General features: G+C 38.0%; 1 protein-coding gene across 19 annotated transcripts in view; it reads right to left on the bottom strand.

Moving 5' to 3' along the window:
- CCSER1 (coiled-coil serine rich protein 1) overlaps window positions 1-16094 on the bottom strand; it is a 666540-nt gene that overhangs the window by 318061 nt on the left and 332385 nt on the right. For 18 of the 19 annotated variants that reach the window (XM_069013059.1, XM_069013052.1, XM_069013053.1 and 15 more), the window contains one exon: window positions 553-630. The exons of the other annotated variant lie outside the window; for it this stretch is intronic. In XM_069013059.1, the coding sequence (XP_068869160.1) occupies window positions 553-630 (78 nt within the window). The remainder of the gene's footprint in view (window positions 1-552; window positions 631-16094) is intronic. 19 annotated transcript variants of the gene reach the window in all.

Here is a 16094-nt window from a genome sequence, read left to right as displayed (position 1 = left end):
CTAAGGCTATTCTGAGTCCCAGGGATGGATACCATGGAGTCAGCCAGAAAAGTGGCATACAGCAACTCACTCCTCACAGCTTAAACCTCATGAAGTTGTGGATGCTGTCCCAACATTTATTATTAACTAAAATGCCAGGCCTGTGGCTTACACTGGACTTAAGCCAAAACTGTTCTTTGACAGACCTTTACTGTCTCCTGTATCCTTGGAGAAGCTAATCATTGTTTCATTAAAAGATACACTTGAAATACAAAATAAAGAGATATCTGTTGATGATACACACTTCTACACAAATGCACATATCCAAATGGGATGATGGATAAAAACAGAGTCTTAAAATAACAGTTTCCAGCAGTAGCCTGCTGGAAAAATATCCCTCTCAAAACCAACATTGTATTCTAGGTATTTCTTGCAAACTGCATGGTAAGTACACAGAACATCACAGTAATTTGAAGAAAAGGAAGAAGAAATAACAGCACTTCACAGTACACCAGATAACATGACAAGCCAAGATTAACAGACAATATTTATGATTAAATTAATTAACTGTACCTTGAAAAATAACGGCTCCTCAGGAAGGGGGCTAACAGGGAGGGAGGTTGTGCTACTAGCTGGACTCATGTCCGTGCTCTGAAAGAAAAGCACACAGGAGTTTGCATTTCCAATCAAGTTCCATGGACCACTTTTTACAGTTTTGGGGGTAGGGGGTGGGAAATGAAAGAGCTTGAAAACAACACTGAAAATCTAACAGAATTAGACTGATAACCTGTACTTTATTTGCTTGTAATTAGTTCAAGTATTTCACTAATGGGTAAGTACTCTTAATTTTCTTTATTTTGAATGAACTCCCCATTCAAAGACTGAACTGCATGCACGAGTACACAAACATACTGTTCATATTTGTTCATACAGAAAAATTTATTCATTTCAAAAAGAACTATGATATAAATTTTGAAATTAGTCTTGGGATGGCCCAATAGTATATTTAGAAAGAAAAATTAACAGGAAAGCAATATATTGCAGGAAAGTATTTGGTTCAAAGCTTAAAAATATCATGTTCACATGAGTCAATAACACCTTACAAATAAGCACTAATCCATGAAAAGAAACAGTGAAGACCAAAGTTATTAATGAAAATAATTCTGTATACTTCAATGGACCTGTCAAGTCAAAATGCTTGAAAGATTGACCTAGAACCCCACCCTCTTCAGATAATATTTCAGTAACCTGTTGGTTAGCATGGACATTATTTTTACAGATGTGACAGATACTAAAACAAGAGTGTGACACTTAACAACACAAAATGGTAATAATAAGAGAAGAACAAAATCTGGAATTTAGAAACATATATAAACAATACCACAATTGTTCTGGAGAAAACTAGAATAATGCTACTTCTGGGGAAATAAGTCCCTGACTTAAAAAAATCCACCATGACCACCAAAAAAACAGAAATGAAGAATCCCTGCATCAAATCTAAAACAGGGCACAGAGACTTCAAAGTCAACACCTACTGAGAAAATTTGAGTTTAATTAGATACGTATCAGCTACAGCACAGCTGAAAGAAAAGATATTTGCTTGCTAAATAAAAGGGATACACATGTAAATGAGAAAGAAGGGGACCATGGTAATTATATCCTAAGAGAGAGACAGGTAACTTATAACCCACGGAACACAGAGATGATGTTGAGGAATAAAGCAAGATTACAGCATGTCAGAAAGCCAGTATCTTTGGAGAATCCACTGTATTCAGAAACATCAAAAATTTTAACTCCTGCACCTGATCATGAAGAAAACTGGCTAATAATATTTAAAAAATGAAGTGAAATTTAGCTGTTCTACATTAAGCATGGAGTACAGACAAAACTGGACACCTCTGTGGGAATGTTTTCCCTCAAAAGCCAGCAGCTCAGCTGAAGACAATTTGCCTTTTAATTCTTTTAATTTACATAGAATAGAAAAAAACTTAGGGGGGGAGGGAGGGGAATCAAGCAGCTCTTTCCAAACCAAATCAAATGCCCTAATTTGTTATTAGAAGTGTGCAGGGGGGCAGTCCCATCTTTAAGCATTGAAACAGCATCACTACAAAAATCTGCAAAGCAAGAGCTGCAAGTTTTTCAGGGATAGCTGGAATCTAAGGAAGCTTTAACAGCCCTGAGGATGACACTGTTGCTGTCACAGAATGTCTCAGGCCGTATCCACAGGATGGCCTCAGAAAAACATCTGCTCTTCGACGATGGCTGGACAGGGGCCAGCTCAGGTCTGATGTCACACTGGTGTGGCACCATGCCTGAACCAAAAAGGCTGTTGAGAAGGAGGTGTATTAGGAGGGGCACCGTGACTACATGGCTTCTGGACTGAAAACAGTTTGAGTCTGGCCAGACAGGAGCACTGGCAGAAGAGCCTGTGTCCTGCTAGAGCTTTCCACATACACATACTCTCAGTGGCCCCTCCAACACCCGCAGTAATTTTCCTCTCTAAGGAAAGCAGAGCAGTATCTGTGCCTGTGTAAATTAATTTAGCCCAGTGGCACTAACACAGTTTATTATAGTGGAGAATTGAGTGAGACAGTACTAAGAGGGTTGTTTCTTGAGCTATTAAAAAACCCAAACCCTTACAAAGTCATCACTGCTATGAAGGATGCTGATAGCTTGCCCTCCTGAAGTGATATACTACGAATTTCAAACAACATCACAGTCCCCACTTAAATTTACTCTCCGTGGTGTGTTTATCATAATCACACTTTGCAGTCTAAAGCTACCCAAACATATTAAAAAAAATCACTGTGAGGAATTTACTCAACAAAGACTTTTTATTTGATGTTGTCTAAACCAATTGTGTTCTCATAAAAGCAGCCACTCACTTTAAGTCCAGCATAAACTTGATAGGTTTTAGTTATAAATTAACCAGAAGATGCTATACCATTAGGCTACAATTATATCTTGTAAGTCATTGAATGCTAAATAAACATAATTTGTATCTTAATTGTAAGTATTAGGCAAAATCAGGACATCTAATTTTGCAGTACTGTGCTGTGCAACTATCATTTAAATATGTATTTTTTATGCACAAAATGCACAGCTGGGTTTTGTTGACTGAGCCTTTTCCATGTGTCACTGGAAACCTCTGAGTTTACCAGAGGGCAGAAAATTTGCACAGCTTTAATCACCTAAACTATATTTTCAAAATATCTGAATACCAAGCAATTCAAGTACTTCTCAGAACAACAGTTTAGAAAAACACCATCTTGCCCATGCCTAAAAACCCCTGAGAGCATTTCTCTCAGTGCTTTTAGGCCATTTTTGAGTTTGCAACAGGCTGCTAATATCTGGAAAACTGACATTATTAGAATTTTATCAGTAATTCTTTCATGATTACAAAGATTAATGCTCAAGTCTTATTCTAATTTCTAGAATCAGTCTCAATATACATCATCCTTACTGTGCAATTGAACAGGTACCTTGGAGTCACTGATAGGCTATGCTAACCATTTATCCTTGGAGTCCAATGTTAAAACTGTGATAAGGATCCTGATAATGAGGCAAAGGAAGAAAACAAGTTTAAGAGAAAAAACTTCTCCCATTTCGATGTCCATTTTGGAGATCCAAGGTCAGGATCCCATTTGAGGAAAAATTCCCATCATTTGAGCTAGATGAAAGTGAAAGCAGCTGTTTCTGGAGCTGTTTTAAAGTAGTTACAGGCTTGGTTTTGTTTTATTCCACTTGTCTCTACCTTCCTCAAAGCAGAATGTTTCACAAACCTACCTAACAACATAAAGTGTGTAACAGCAGATTAGAGAACGTAGTCAGAGGTTCTCCAGCAACGCAGAAGAGCAGGTATGTGCACACTGTTAAAAACATGCTCCTTTGAAAAGAACTCTTCCTGTTCAAAAGTCATCTTCCAGTCTTCAGCAACTGCTCTTTAAATGAAAGCAGATTCACCTCATAAATTCAGATTTTTCTTGCTACAAACCCTTGCCTTTAATCTGATGTTGTTTAGGAAGTGGCCTATCTATCAACCTTCATTAATTGTGCCATAAAATAAGGACCTCTCACTGACAGAAGCCAATTTAATTTGCTACAACTGCTTTTCAACAGGGGTAAACACTGCAATGGTAGCTGGCAGACAATGACTTCTCAGGAGATCAGTATTGCAATTTATTGATCTAAGAAGTTAATACTGACAGAGAAAATCTGCAGTGGATGTTAGAGCTCGAGATTCAATAAATCTTTATAATAACTGAAGAAAAGACAATCTGTGTACTTTATAGCTTTTTCTAAGGGGTAGTGGATGAGTGTTGAACTGACTTTCAGAGTGATGGTTTTAGTTGAATCATAAGTTATGTCAGAAAATATCATTTTATAATCTAGAAGTTGAGTAGAACTAGGAAATTAAATAAGTACAGTCAGCAAGCTCAGTAGTGACATTTTGATATACTGAGGGTACATCAAAAGACCTGCAAATGGATTTATTAATGGGTCTGCACAGCATCTTTATGAAATATTGTACTTAAATATCATTATCCCATTTTATCCATGGAAGTGAAAAAGAAGGGAAAGTGATTTGCTCAAAGCTATGAAGGGAGGTGAAAACAAAGAGAGAATCAGAAACTCAGTTATTCATCCAGGGTGTGCAATGCTCTCCTACACACTTTGAGTGCTCTGATTTCTGTAATTTCTGTATTATTTAATCTCATGAAGAGGTTTTGCTCATACATATACTTCCTGCAAATAAATTTTTGAGAAACAGTTGAGGCCAGAGAAACGAAAATTAGTTTAGATAAAAAATAGTAGACACACAATATAAGCTTTTACTTCCCACCTTGTTTGAGTAACTTTCCCCAACATCTCCAATCTCTCTCACTAAGAATGGAGTGAGGACCTCCTTAAAATGTGTTTTCTGATATTTATGAATACAATTCAGGTGGTTATTTATAAATCCATGCCACGTTCCCTTCCTTAGGAGATACAGTTAAATATTCTCACTAATTACTAATGCATGCAATTAACAGCTGAGACATTTAAGTATTATTTTCCAGTATTTGCCTGGAGCTTGCTGCTCACATAGCTCAGAAGGCTGCATGGGTCTTGCATTTGACCAGAGTTATTGTAGCTCCCATTGCAGGAGTGAAGCATAAATTACAGCTGCTACTGTGTCTTGCTACCTCTTTTCATGCTACGTGAGGTACAGAAAGCCAAATAAGTTTTCAGTGGTTCAACTACCCATGGATTCTCAATCAGCAATTAGTATACAGGCATACAGATTAGTCCTGATTCCTCTTACAATCTAAGCAAAGCTAATCACCCAGGGAAGCTGGGAAATGCCAGTGGGAAATTTCATCTCATAGAAGGTAGGACGCTGATCTGTCACTTAGCAGCATTTGTATGTCCAGTACTGTTTATTTTAGAAGACTCTTGAGTTTTCAGGATGTCTCTTAAATATAATACTTTGTACAATATTTTTTTTTCCTCCAAGAAGTAGTATGAAGAATATTTTGTTGACTGTTACTTGTTTCCATTTGGAAAATAACTGGCAAGATGCTCTTTTAACCTTCTAATTAGGCTAAATCAATTGTAAAGTCCATAACCAGCAAGTAAAATAAAGTGTACATAGCCACTTCACTGTTTGTTGAAGTGCTACTGTGTTTGAAATAGTTTAGACTCAGACTATATTTTCATGCTGCTTTATATTTAATATAAACTTAATTTCCTCAAATATTTAGATTTTCCAAGTTAGCTATCTCTCCTCTCCTTATAGTAAATGCAAAAGTGGAAGAACACCAAAGCACAAGGCATAAATCTGTTTTTCAGTTGCTAAACTGGCAATATGAAATTCCTTACCATAAAAATAATTCGTTAGCTAGGACAAGGATAACACCTTAATAAACATTTAGAAATTTGTAAACAAAGTAGAAAGCTGAACTATTAAGAACTGGAGGTTGCTGGCTTACAACTGAGCACATACATAGGGGGAAAAAAGAGTCTTTATAAGCATAGAAATACCACATTTCTTATAATAGACAATGACATATATATCATTACATAACTAACTCATTTATTAACAGCAAATATATCTTCCTTTCTGCTCTTTATTTTCACCTGGAGTTTATCTTGCTCATCCTCCCAGTCTGTCTTTTCTCCCTGCTTTCCTCCACAAAACTCATAATAAACAGAGACACAAGCTTCCTTGTCAGGCAACTTCCTGCCACGGAGAGGTTACATGAAGGGTCCATTAATATGTAGGAGAAAACCATTTTTACCTTCCCAACATCAAATTCACCTCAAGTTAATGTCTAAAAATCCCCCTCACTTCTACTGCAAGCAGAATCGAATTTCAGAACTGATTTGGACAATGACTTTGGGGTTACCATGTCTTTGAGAGGAGACCTGAGGGATCATCAATGACTGTCACTCTCTCAGCTGGGACTGCTACCATGATAGATGATATTAAATGCAACTCCAGTCACATTTTTATCCTAGTGAAAATCAGGGGGTTGCTTTCACAGATGCAAATGCTTTGTTGACAACACAGTGGAGAACTGATTTCCTTCAGCTAAACTCTACTCCCTCTTCAGTTTCTATTGTTTCTTTCATACTTCATTGACTGTACTATCCAGCCTTGACATTTTGTTATTGTATATTCCTCCCTAATAATATCATATAAAATCAGCTTTTTCTGCTCTTTCAGCAGGCAATTGAGAGAACCAAGTGCTCTCCCGGGATTTTAATCTGCAGGCTGCCTATTTCAATTGCTTTTCTTTCCTTGCAGGAGATCTTTCAGGTTCAAATGCACACTTTTTTTTCCTCAAACTGCTTTCAGCTTTGTAGCAAATATGAAGCTTGTCTTGCACAGTAGGTTTGGTGGTTTTTTTAACTCTAGTCACAAGGATGCTTTCTTTCTCCAAAGCCTGCATTACAGCACTCACAGTAACTACCTGATACTCCACAGCACAGTCATAATCTGAGTCTGGAAGACAATGCCTGCATCCACTCAAAGAAGAATCTATCAGCAGAGAACCTCTGGGCTCTCTCAAACTTCTGCATCTGCCCTGCATAGAGATCCACAGTTTTTCTGCACCCCCAAATAAAACACTTAGAATAGATCTAAGCAATCAATCAATCAAACTGAGAAGGGTCATATCAGATAACAGAACTGACTCCTCTCCCTCCCTTACACACACATGCACGTTACACATCATCACATAGCATAACATACTGTAACCAAGATACAAGGTGAAATTTAAAAGGATCAGATACCAACAATAAACACACCTACAATTACATTACAGAGGACAAAAATATATACAGAATATACATTTATATGCTGTTGGATAGGGGGAAGTAACTATCTTGATGAGTTAGGAAAAAAATGCTCCCCAAACCACGTTGTTTTCTAAGTTCCTCTGGACTAAGCTCCTAAGGACTTCCTCCTCTAAGTCCTTCCACAGACGGCCACCATTGAAGCCAGACATGGATTTAGGTGCCAGTTTCAGCACAACAGTTCCTATACTCACAATTCACTGTTCTCCATGAAGCTCTGGAAGATGTTTGTGATCTCCTTACAGACAGTGTAATGTCTTTTTTTAGTCTACAAAAACCACGATTCCTTCAAGATAAAAATCTATTTATACTTGCTATTAATGAATATCTTTCTTTAAGGTACACATTTTAGAATACACTAAACTCATATCCAAAACATACACATGCTTTACTGTCCCTTTGCCCATAAGTACATAGGGATATAGGTAGTATCTCCTCCAATATTGTGGTCAGCTGACTACAGTTTCCCTGACTTACAGTGCTTTCACCTAAATGAGGACAATGTTTCATAATATTGACAAAACTTATTTTTTAAATCTGAACATGATGAAGCCAACCTGGCTTTCATTAATAATTTGCTGCTAAATTGTCCAGTTGTTTCCTAGGTTTATTTTACTTTGTAAGCATCATGGACAACTTTGCCAGAGTTTCACAACAGTGTTTTAATCTAAGGCTATGTTTTATTTTTCTGTGATTCACAAAAAAGATTTAGATGCCTTCAATTGCTATCCATTTCACTGAGGTTTTAACAAGCTATTTTGCACTTCCTAAATGTTGTGATTGCAATTACTCTCACTTCTTCATCAGTTCTCAGAAGGGTTTTTACAATTTCAGTATGGAACCACTCCTGACAGGGTATTTTAACTTATTTAGATGCAGTGGCTTCATTCTCAAAACTGTCTTGAATTACCCAATAACAGCTTAAAGGAAACATTTTAAACATCTGTATGTATCTGCTACTAAATCAAGGAAGACAGGCTGGGCGTTTTTTTCACACTACAAGAGAAGAAACAAGTGACATTTTACAATTTGAAATACATTTTTCCTGGCTGCAGCACTTCCTCTGTATAATGTTGACAGAAGTAAAAGCTAAAAAATTAGAAAGTTTTGCTATGTTACTTGCTTCACAGTGGTTTCAATAGTGATGTTCTTTAACGACTTTTGAAAGTTGCATCTCTGTGGCGTATATATATATATATGGCAATATTTCACCTTCTGAAATGTAGAGATTCTGATTACCACAGTTTCTAGAATGCTAAGCCCACTTCTTAGTTTAAGAAGCAGATTCCAATGTGGAGTTAGTCAAGGCAGGACAAAAATTTCTTGATTTTGTAAATACATGGTATGCTGAGTGTCCTGGGGTGACTTTATGATGTGTATCCCATGTCGCTGCTCGATGCCCAGAAATTAACTTTGTGCCTTTTTATGCCTCTAAACTGAGCCTGAGAGGGGGAAGGAAAAACTGAGCAAAACTTTTTCAAAGCAGTTTGCAGCTTGTTCAAGGTCACACAGCAATAGCAGGGTTTTTCCCCAGCCGCGGCAGGGGAGCGAGGAAGCACCCGGCTTGCTGCTTCCCAGTCAGCTTTTGGGCCAGTTTTTTCAGTTTCCTTTTCTCTGGAGAGAGACTGAGAGTTGAACTTTGCTTTTCCTTCCCTGGAATTTTGGATTTTCTCCCTTTTCTACTGGACTGCTTTCAACCTCAGAGCACATCAGGAGGACTTTCCACCGGGCACAGAGGGCCTGGCCCTGGGCCAAGCCCCAGCGCCGAGGAGACCAAAAGGAGGACTCTTAACACTTCCCCAGGTTTTTTTTCTCCATGGTGAGAGATTTTATTATTTAGCATTATTTTCCTTTCCCATGTGTTTGTTAAATAAATAGTTTTATCTCCTTCACTTTCCTTCGAGGAAAATTTATTTTTTCCTGAACCTGGTGGGGGAGGGGTGGTTGTGCCTTCTCTCAGAGGATATATTTCTAAATTTGGCTAAACCAGAACACTGAGTTTTCACCTTTGTGCATCAGCTTTCATTCTTAAGGGAAGGATTAAGGGTAAGGCACAACAGGAACTTCAACTCCCACCCTGTCAGAGGGTTCAATAGAAACTACCCCAACTGCAGTGAGCTCTCCACAGTCCTCCCAGCTCTCCTTGTTCTACCCTCCTTTTCTAGTTTAATCCTTAATTCTCTTCCCACCAGTGAAAATCAAGATCTTCCTGTGCTGGGACCCCAGGCTGGCTGCAGCACTGCAGGTGGGGTCTCACCAGAGCAGAGCAGAGGGGCAGAATCCTTCCCTCACCCTGCTGCCCAAACTGCTTTGGATGCAGCCCAGGTTGTGTTTGTCTTTCTGGGCTGTGACTGTGTACTGCTGGGTCATGTCCAGCCTCTCATCCACCAACACTCCCAAGACTGTCTTCAAGACTGCTCTTTCTCATCTCTCAGTTTACTTGCAAAGTAATCTCCTATTCCGATTTCTCCCACTCCTGCACCCATTCCATCACCAGCACTAGCCCTGTTGTGCCATCCATCTGAACCTGAAAGTATTCCCACCTTCTCTCTCCTTCTCCCTTCCTCTGGCCAAGATCCATCCCATTCAGTCTGTATAGAGGCTAATATGTATATTAAAATATATCTAATATATCTAAAGTATATATAGGATACATATAGTGTATCTATATACTTAGATACAAAAACACACACAAAATTGACTGAAGGAATCTTTCTGTAGCTGCTGTGATGTAGCTGCCATACAATTAGTTTGCTAGTGAAAAGATATGTACACAGTAAAGCTGGTCAAATAATGAATGTGTGAAAATTTTGTAGGGTTTTCCTACACTGATCCTTAATTTTGACACAACTTCTCAGCCTCAAGCTCTGTGAAGTCTGGGAAGGCCAAGCTACACTGTTTAAAAAACTGCTACCATTTGCAAAGCAATAGAGGAGTTAAAAGCTGCTGTACTAGTACTTAGGCATTGTATTATTGTTATTTTTAGAGCCCTCAGCTGACCAATTTTTTTTTAATTTTTATGTTTTGCAATAGAATTGTATACTAAATTTGCTGAAATATCTGAATAGCATTTTATAAAGCCATTAGCAATAAAATACTCATTTTTCATTTATATTATGTCCAGGAATACAAATGAGCGTAATTTCTTCCTCCCCTTCAACATTAATAGGGAAACCAGAGAGAAAAATTGAACACACCTTTCACATTCATTTAACTACAATAAAATATAAAGAGCCTTTCAAATGAAAAACAATTTAAAAATAATAATACTGTCTTTTTTTTTCTTTGGAGGTATTGTTACAGGCATCTCCACTACTGTATTTATATATTTTATTCTTTTTTTCTGGTTTTGTAATTTCACAAGGCAAGGTTGGCTCAGTCACCATGTGATAAATCAGTATTCCTTGAAACAGCTTTGGTAAAACTACAAAAACAAATCAGCAAGAGTCAAAGGAAATGAGGAGACATTGTTAACGAACTCCTAGTCTCATGCTACAGGCTAGGAGTTTATCCATACTCCCATTATGCCATGGAGCAGTTGGCACTCTGGCTTATCTGATGGCAACCTCTCTGCATGGCTCCAGCGAGTTACTTTTATCTGCTCCTTTTCCCCTCGCATCCACCACTATGATTTTAGCTCTCAGCAGCTGCCAATGCTTACAAGAATCTCTCTAGGCTCAGTTATGGTAAAAACAGAAGCTTTCCTTGGCAGAGTTGTTTCATCTTTCCCTTCTCGGCACCACAGAGGTGATGGCAGGTGCTAACACCTCCTGGCTGCTGCACGGAGGCCCTGTGGTTGTCACTACTGCCATCCCACTTATAGGCAAAAGCTGGTCCCTGTTCCTAAAACCCTCAATGACTCCGAAAGAAACTGACATCCAAAAGCTTATAAAACAATCCTCTGAGAGACCATAGGCAGCAGAAATATCCTGGGTTTAAATGATGTCCACCAGCACAGCTGGCCTGAAAAGCCTGGCTCACAATTATTCCTGTCAAACTCTAGTTCTTACCCTACTGCTGTTTTCAACATTTCAGGAATGATAAATTCAATACAAAAATTTCACGAGTCTGCTTTTTCATGCCTCTTAAAGCTGGGGCAATTTACTTTACTATGTCTGCATCAGATATTGCATACAAAGGAGAATCTTGAAAAGGAGGTTGCTCTGAGAATAGAGGCAAATGGCTTTTCCACTGGAATACAGGAAACAAACAGATAAAATATAAGAAACTTTTAGGACATATACCAACGATGCACAAACATACTTGTGGAACACTGCATTTTCAACAGAAGAAATCAATATTGAGGAAATACTAAAATCAATATCGCCCATGCCTATCTATTTTATTGTAGCTTTCAGTTAATGGCCACAGACCTTTTTTGCCCTAAGTCAACCAGAGCACATGGCAATGGCCTTCAAAAATTTCTCAGTATTTTTTTTTAACATACAGTACTCATATTGTAACACTGGGATATTGCAAAGGGTCTGGAAGCTGCCCACATATGATCAGATGAAAATTCTCCTGCCGGGTTTCAATCTTTTCTAGTCTAATGCCTCCATTTCTTTCACTCAGTTCTGATTACTCTTCAGTAGTATAAAATCTAAATGGTTTCTGTATTAAAGAGCAATGGGCAGCTGCCCAGAAGCAGTTTTAATCCTTGTCCTAAGCAGAGAGGGCAGTACAGAGTTCAGTACCAGGAGCTCTGGAAAACCTTACATTAAACAAAACCCCATTAATACACATCTTTTAAAAAGGAGAAATTTGCAACCTTTACTTATGGCTCTTAAAAACAAGATAACAGGGAATACAAATGACTTTTACATCACTTTTCATTTGCTTGTTTTCTGCAAATTAGAGTGTGTCATAGTTAGTATGCAGTGAAAAAAATAAAGACATGTTGTAGCTTTTTATTAGATGCAAGCAAAAATCCAACAGAAAATCCTCATCATTCAAGTACTGTTTTCCTGAAGGAAAAATGAAAATTCTCATAGGACTCTTGCTGAATGCTTTAAAAAGGTTTTAGGCAGATACCTGAACTGAAGTAAAAATGCTATGTTCAAGGAAGCTACTTGCAGGTATATATTTTTCAGAGGGTTTCTACAAAATCACACAAAATAAAAAACAATTAATACTATCATTTCCATCTGTTTACCCAAAGTTTCCTAAAACAGAAGTAGTTTGTTTTCAAAAAGTCACTAGTAAGTATTTTTTAAATGCCACTAGGCTCCAAGTTGCAAGGTGTGATTGACATGCTGGAAGGATGGAATGCCATCCAAAGGGACCTGAACAAGCTCGAGAAGTGGGCCCATGGGAACCTCATGCTGTTCAGGAAGGCCAAGTGCCAGATGCTGCACCTGGACTGGGACAACCCCTGATGGCAATACAGGCTGAGGGATCAAATGATAGAAAACAGAAAGGTTGAGAGAAGTTTGTTTAGCCTAGAAAAGGCTCCAGGGAGACCTTACTGTGGCCTTTCAGTACTTGAAGGGGGCCTGTAAGAAAAATGGTGACAAACTTAAGCAGGGGCTGTTGCAATAGGACCAAGGGTAATAGTTTTAAACTAAAAGAGAGTTGATTTAGCTTAGATATAAAGAAGAAGTTTCTTACTGTGCAGGTGGTGAACCACTGGAACAGGCTGCACAGAGGAGGTGGTGCCCCATCCCTGGAAACATTCAAGGTCAGGTTGGATGGGGCTCTGAGCAACCTGATCTAGTGGAAGAGGTCCCTTCAACTCACTGCAGGAGATTGGACTAGATGACCTCTAAAGGGTTTGTTTCTACCCCCGAACACAGGATATCACAGAATTCCAAATCTTCAAAAAGATGAGCACGGGCCTTCAACAGATTCATGCAGCAGTGACTTATACCCAAAAGTCACAAATTAAAGTTACTGATGTTCCTGTTTCACAAGCCATTTCAAGCAGATGAAGGGTACTGCCTGCATGGAGTGTCATGTATAAATGGGCCCTGAAATAGTGAATAATAAAGTTCAATTCATGAAATCAACAGCAATGGAAAAATACAAGGAAAAATTATGCAAGTAAAAAAATGTAAAAATGCAAAAAAGCATGAATATTAAAATAGCATTGATAACTTTATTTTCTATTTTCTATTTTGAGCAGGATGATCACTTCTGCAGTCTAATTTGAATTTATTTATAAATAAAGCTGATTAATGCTTTATAGTATAAAATGAATTCAAATTTCAATTCTTATGATAATTTAAATACTTTCCAAGAGAAACATGTTTTTCTTCAGCTGCTTCTCATTTAAATCTGTGCCTCAGGTGCACAAATTTAACCTTTATCTCACACCACTTGTATAAGCAAGGCTAAATTAATCTGTGAGCCAAAGCCAGCCAGTTCTTCCAGGACTTAAGTATCTTCTCCCCCACAGACTGTGCAGGCAGGGAGCTACTACTGCACAGTTAGTTGGGACATGAACAAACACAGTGAATGATCTGTTCTGATCTAACTTCCCAGAAGAAAACTCTTCACACAATTGCCAGTGTGAAATATAACTAAACGCTATTTTGAAACGTCAAGAAACCCACTGCTCTGTAAATGCAAATTTTAACTGTGCAGTAAGCACCTCCTCTGGATAAAACTCAATTTTTTCCCCCTCATGCTTTACATTTATAAAGCAAAATAGGGAAACTGTAGATTTGAAAAGGTCAAAGCCTTTTGTACATCATCATGCAATTCTCCAGCTAAGAGTACAGTATTCTTAACAATTCAGCCTAAGGTTTGCTGAGTGATTATTATCAGAATAATTTCTAAAAATAGCATCAATTGCTAGATGCTGTGAGGAAAAAGGGTGTGATTGCTGAAAAACAAGCCTGGAAAAAAGAACTTATGTCTTTTGTGCCTATTTTGACACAAGCTTTTAAGCATTTGACTTGCTGAATTTCAGCTGCCTACACAAAGATACGCCACTTGCTTGATACATTATGTTTAAAGAAAATGTTCCTTATTTTCACTTGTTTTGTGAAATATGGAGTCTCAGTTTTCTTTATCCTAAGCATACTAAAGAATAAAATTCAACAGCATGCTGAGTAAAAAATAATAAAATACTTTGCTGCTATAGAAGTCTCAGAAATTCTGACGACAAAAGTCACATCTCTCAGATTTCAGGAGTATATTAAATACAACAGTAATTTGCATAAAATACAGTATTATTTTTCATGCATTAAAAAGTCACAGAACGAATCTGAAAAAATACACATCCCTCAAAAAAAAAATTTGCCCTACAACTCAATCAAGAGCTAGAACGAATAGTTTACTTTCAGTTTATTCTTTATGAAGAACGGGAGGGAGCGGGTTTCTAATGTTGCATGATTGTCTTGTGAAAACAAATCACTTCTCAGATGTGTTTTTGAAGGCCTCCAGACAAGAACAGAGACATTTTGCTTCTGGTTGCCAGGGGATACAGAAGACCATTTTCACACAGTGAATCATCACTGCATTTGAAAAATGGCGTTAGCAGGAATTTCACCGATGTGCAGATGTCTCTTTCTCACCTCCAGTGATCCTGCAGTGATCTGCAGTCCTGGTGTAGGATGAGATACTTGGGGGTTTTTAATTTTTAATAATTATCTATCTCCATAGCCTTTACAAAGAATGTATTGCCATTAGTATATCCAAAACTCAGAAGCATGAATACACAGGGGCTGAAGCACTTCTTTGGAACAACAAGTTGTGTAATTCACTACCTATTCAATTCTACAATGATGTATACATGCAGAGTAACACTTGGTAAAGTCTCATACGACATGATTTTCACCCAGTTAAATGACAACAGAAGACTTTACAAACCATGGGACAGTGGTATCCGATAATTTACTCTACTCCAGTGGTTTCAGTCAGCATTCTGACGTGTGGGCTTTGTGCAAATCCACTTGCACACTACATATGGGAGCTTCCATAAAAAGCAACATCAGTTGCAGTTGATTTCCATTGAGCAACAGAAACTTGGAGGAGGGAAGGGAAGCCTTCAAAAGGTAATTTCTCTGACATGAAAAAACTGTGTTAGACCAAAAATAAACTTTGCAGCTTATTAAAGGATTGTGTCAATAAGACAGTTCCTGAAAAACATGTCAGTGGTATACCATCAACAACAATTTTTGTATCTGACTTTCATTAGTAATTCTGTCGATTTTATGTATTTTAAGAAAGATAAATAATTACATTTCAGCAGGCAAAAAATAATAGGAAAGTCTTTATTATCGCTTTATCAGTTCAGCTAATGCCTGAATTGCTTGCTGTGATGTGCCCCTGAAATGAAGAATCACTCAGAAGGACTTAGAACTAAAGCGTTTTACCAGCACATTTTCATAAGAGGGTGAAAAATCAGGAAGCCAAATACAGTGGCACCCTAGTGGTGTAATTGATTCCAGAGCAGAGCACATAATTAATTTCAGAAGTACATTGCAAGGTAAAGCTAGGATGGATTGATATCGGGGCAATAAACAACATTACATGTGGCTGGCTATACAGGGGGATTATCTCCTAGCCCACTGAGACTTAGTTCCAGCAAAACAAGAATTGGCTGTAGAAGATTATGAAATCTCAAAGTTAACCTTTTATTTGACAGATTAATGAAGTCAGATGAGATAATTCAGTGAGGTGTGAATGAAGCAGAAAAGGACACCGGCGTGATTGATGGCATCCGCCAGTGCGCTGGTGAGAGAGCCGGGCCATTCCGTACTGCAGAAACCGCTCAAGAGTCAGCAGCAGGAGAGACAAACACACAGCGATAAGAAAAAGGACAAGACTTG

The sequence above is a fragment of the Aphelocoma coerulescens genome, chromosome 4, assembly GCF_041296385.1.
Source record: "Aphelocoma coerulescens isolate FSJ_1873_10779 chromosome 4, UR_Acoe_1.0, whole genome shotgun sequence".
Classification (NCBI taxonomy): Eukaryota; Metazoa; Chordata; class Aves; order Passeriformes; family Corvidae; genus Aphelocoma; species Aphelocoma coerulescens.
This window is presented reverse-complemented; position numbering and strand designations above follow the sequence as displayed.